This window comes from Lactuca sativa, chromosome 8 (genome assembly GCF_002870075.4).
Source record: "Lactuca sativa cultivar Salinas chromosome 8, Lsat_Salinas_v11, whole genome shotgun sequence".
Classification (NCBI taxonomy): Eukaryota; Viridiplantae; Streptophyta; class Magnoliopsida; order Asterales; family Asteraceae; genus Lactuca; species Lactuca sativa.
The window spans coordinates 34,745,237-34,748,048 of NC_056630.2; the positions used below are offsets into that span (position 1 = coordinate 34,745,237).

The 2,812-nt window shown below is 34.4% G+C and overlaps 1 protein-coding gene across 2 annotated transcripts; it reads left to right on the top strand.

Moving 5' to 3' along the window:
* Window positions 1–626: 626 nt before the first annotated feature.
* On the top strand, window positions 627–2,548 carry LOC111878455 (cyclin-dependent kinase B2-2). Of its 2 annotated transcripts, none has more exons than XM_042897714.2 (8): window positions 627–967; window positions 1,155–1,332; window positions 1,438–1,499; window positions 1,573–1,684; window positions 1,754–1,847; window positions 1,931–2,000; window positions 2,097–2,235; window positions 2,309–2,548. In XM_042897714.2, exons 1-8 carry the CDS (start codon window positions 750–752, stop codon window positions 2,399–2,401), a joined length of 966 nt encoding a protein of 321 aa, XP_042753648.1. In that variant the 5' UTR covers window positions 627–749; the 3' UTR covers window positions 2,402–2,548. The 2 variants fall into 2 exon arrangements, with proteins under 2 accessions (XP_042753648.1, XP_023730725.1); XM_023874957.3 differs by having other exon boundaries at window positions 632–967; window positions 1,191–1,332.
* Window positions 2,549–2,812: the final 264 nt, after the last annotated feature.

A 2,812-nucleotide genomic window follows, 5' to 3' on the forward strand; every position in this document is an offset into this window, starting at 1 on the left:
GCTCGCGCATGTCTTTAACAACCTCCTCATTGATCAACGACACCTCCAACTATGTTTGGAGAAGGCTGATGGCCATGTCTTCTTCTCCGACTCTGTTAGACCCGCTCTCCTCTAAGTGACGTCGATTACTAAACGACAGACTGTTAAGGGGAGAAGCATAAAGGGTACAAAAGTTTGGATTTTTGCCATTTTAGGGCACATGCTTGTAGTTTTATACGGAGGCGACAATGAATAGTTCTAACTCCGGCCCTACGATTCATACACAAAATGACATCGTTTGAGTAATCGGTAACAATTACATGGTTGTCATGTCATATCTGATGTGTTAACTAATGTGGATGTGACACGCTAACCGGATATAACAAATCTAAGAGACTAAATTGACAAGTTGTCAACCATTTTGTTCTCTCGGAAAGTTCATATAACATTTATGTCATTTTCCTATATAAATATATAACAATAACAATTAGATAAATAAAAAATATATATTCCCCGTATAAATATATAACAATAACAATGAGATAAATAGAAAATATATATTTCTTTTTTATACCTTTATCTTTTTATACACCTATACAATAAAAAACGAATGTTAAAACACATTCAAATTTCAAAATACATAGTTGTGCCGTTAGACAACAAGAGAGTCGGTCTCCTCAACGGCTGTATAAAATCCACGCCATTTCTTCTTCATCTGAAAGCCTTTTTTATTCTGACGATTCTTCTTTCTTCGAGAGAGATAGAGAGAGATGGAGTCCACCAAAACTGCAATGGAGGCCTTCGAGAAGCTAGAGAAGGTCGGAGAAGGAACATATGGCAAAGTATACAGAGCCAGAGAGAGAGCCACCGGAAGAATCATCGCCCTTAAGAAAACCAAACTTCATGAAGACGATGAAGGCGTCCCCCCAACAACGCTTCGAGAGATCTCGATCTTGCGAATGCTCTCCCGTGATCCTCATGTCGTCAAGTATGTTTTCGATTTCATTTTCCTACTACCACTAGGGTTTTGAAATTTGATGATTCCGCAACTGGTTTTGCCATTGATTATTCTAACGGGAATTTGGATTTGTAATCTGTTGATTTGAATCACTCTTCTTTGGGTTTTAGGTTATATTATGCGTATCCGATTTATGTTTCTATCTATGATTTTTTAGTAATCAAATCGAAATGCCATTAACGAAATCAAACAGGCTGTTGGATGTGAAGCAAGGTGTGAACAAAGATGGGAAGACAGTCCTCTACTTGGTCTTCGAGTACATGGAAACGGATTTAAAGAAATTCATCAGATCCTTTAGGCAAACTGGTGAAAACATTCAACCCAACGTCGTCAAGGTACAATTTACAAATCATCATAACATCCCGCTTCCCATTCTTTATTTTCTTCTTTGATTTCATCAATAATCATAATCATGTAACGTTTTGTGCTGTTTAATGCAGTGCTTGATGTACCAGCTTTGTAAGGGCGTTGCTTTCTGCCATGCCCATGGTGTATTACACAGGTACATAACATCTTTTTCTCTTTCTTGAAAATTCAAAAAGAATCTTTCTGATATTTTTTCTCATTTGTTTCAGGGATCTTAAGCCCCACAATCTTTTGATGGACAAAAAGACATTGATACTTAAAATAGCAGACCTTGGACTTGCCAGAGCTTTTACTCTACCAATCAAGAAGTATACTCATGAGGTATAACAAAATGGTTAAATCTCTTGAAAAATTAATTACAAGTTTGCTAAATAACTTGTATCATTTCAGATATTAACCCTTTGGTATAGAGCTCCAGAAGTCCTTTTGGGTGCTACTCATTATTCAACAGCTGTTGACATGTGGTCTGTTGGCTGCATATTTGGTATTCCTTCTTTCTGAATTAATTAAGTCCTTTATGTATTAAGTCAAAAATAAAAAACACTAATTTGTTCTTCAAATTTGAAGCTGAACTAGTCACAAAAACTGCTCTTTTTGCTGGTGATTCAGAGCTTCAACAGCTCCTGCATATTTTCAGGTTCATATTTCATATTTCATAACAAGATTATACTTTCTCATTGTTTAAATAATTAAATTCTTGATTATTATTATTGTGGTATTTATGAATATTCAGATTGTTGGGTACTCCAAATGAAGAAATCTGGCCAGGAGTTAGCAAGCTTAAAGACTGGCATGAATATCCTCAATGGAAGCCTAAGCCAATTTCAACCTGTGTACCAAATCTTGATGAAGATGGGCTTAATCTTCTTTCGGTAATTAAATATAAATTTAACTTCTCTTTTATTAATTTTTATAAACCTTGATATATTGTTGTTATTTGGGCAGCAAATGTTGGAGTATGAGCCATCAAAACGGATTTCTGCAAAGAAGGCAATGGAGCATCCGTATTTTGATGATCTGGACAAGACCCATTTATGAAGTTCTCTTGTCGTTGCTTATCTCGAGCATAATTTTTTTTTTTGAAAGTCTTTGATAGATAACAAAATGTCAACATGTTGTTTCATTCTATTTGTTATACAATTTTCTTCAGATTCTAATGCAAAATAATATGTTATTGATCTGCAATTAATTTGGCCTTGGAATCGCATCAACTAAACTACGCATTAAAATAGAACTAGAAAATATCTTTAATATGATACCATATTCTTTTTTATGCTATAGGATGTTAACATTTCTAGGATGTTAGCTAAGTTAGGTCAAATCAATGTCCATTATTGCCAATTTGACCCCTCAACATTCAAATTTTCAAATAAACCCAAAATGACTTTTTAATTAACATTTCTAGTCTTATAATATATCTTATAATTCAACTCTAAATGATAAAAACAC

Coding starts and splice junctions, on each gene's coding strand:
- LOC111878455 (XM_042897714.2), top strand. CDS start 750: ATGGAGTCCACCAAAACTGCAATGGAGGCCTTCGAGAAGCTAGAGAAG. Junction 1,333..1,437: donor TTCAACCCAACGTCGTCAAG/GTACAATTTACA, acceptor TGTTTAATGCAG/TGCTTGATGTACCAGCTTTG. Junction 2,236..2,308: donor ATGGGCTTAATCTTCTTTCG/GTAATTAAATAT, acceptor TTATTTGGGCAG/CAAATGTTGGAGTATGAGCC.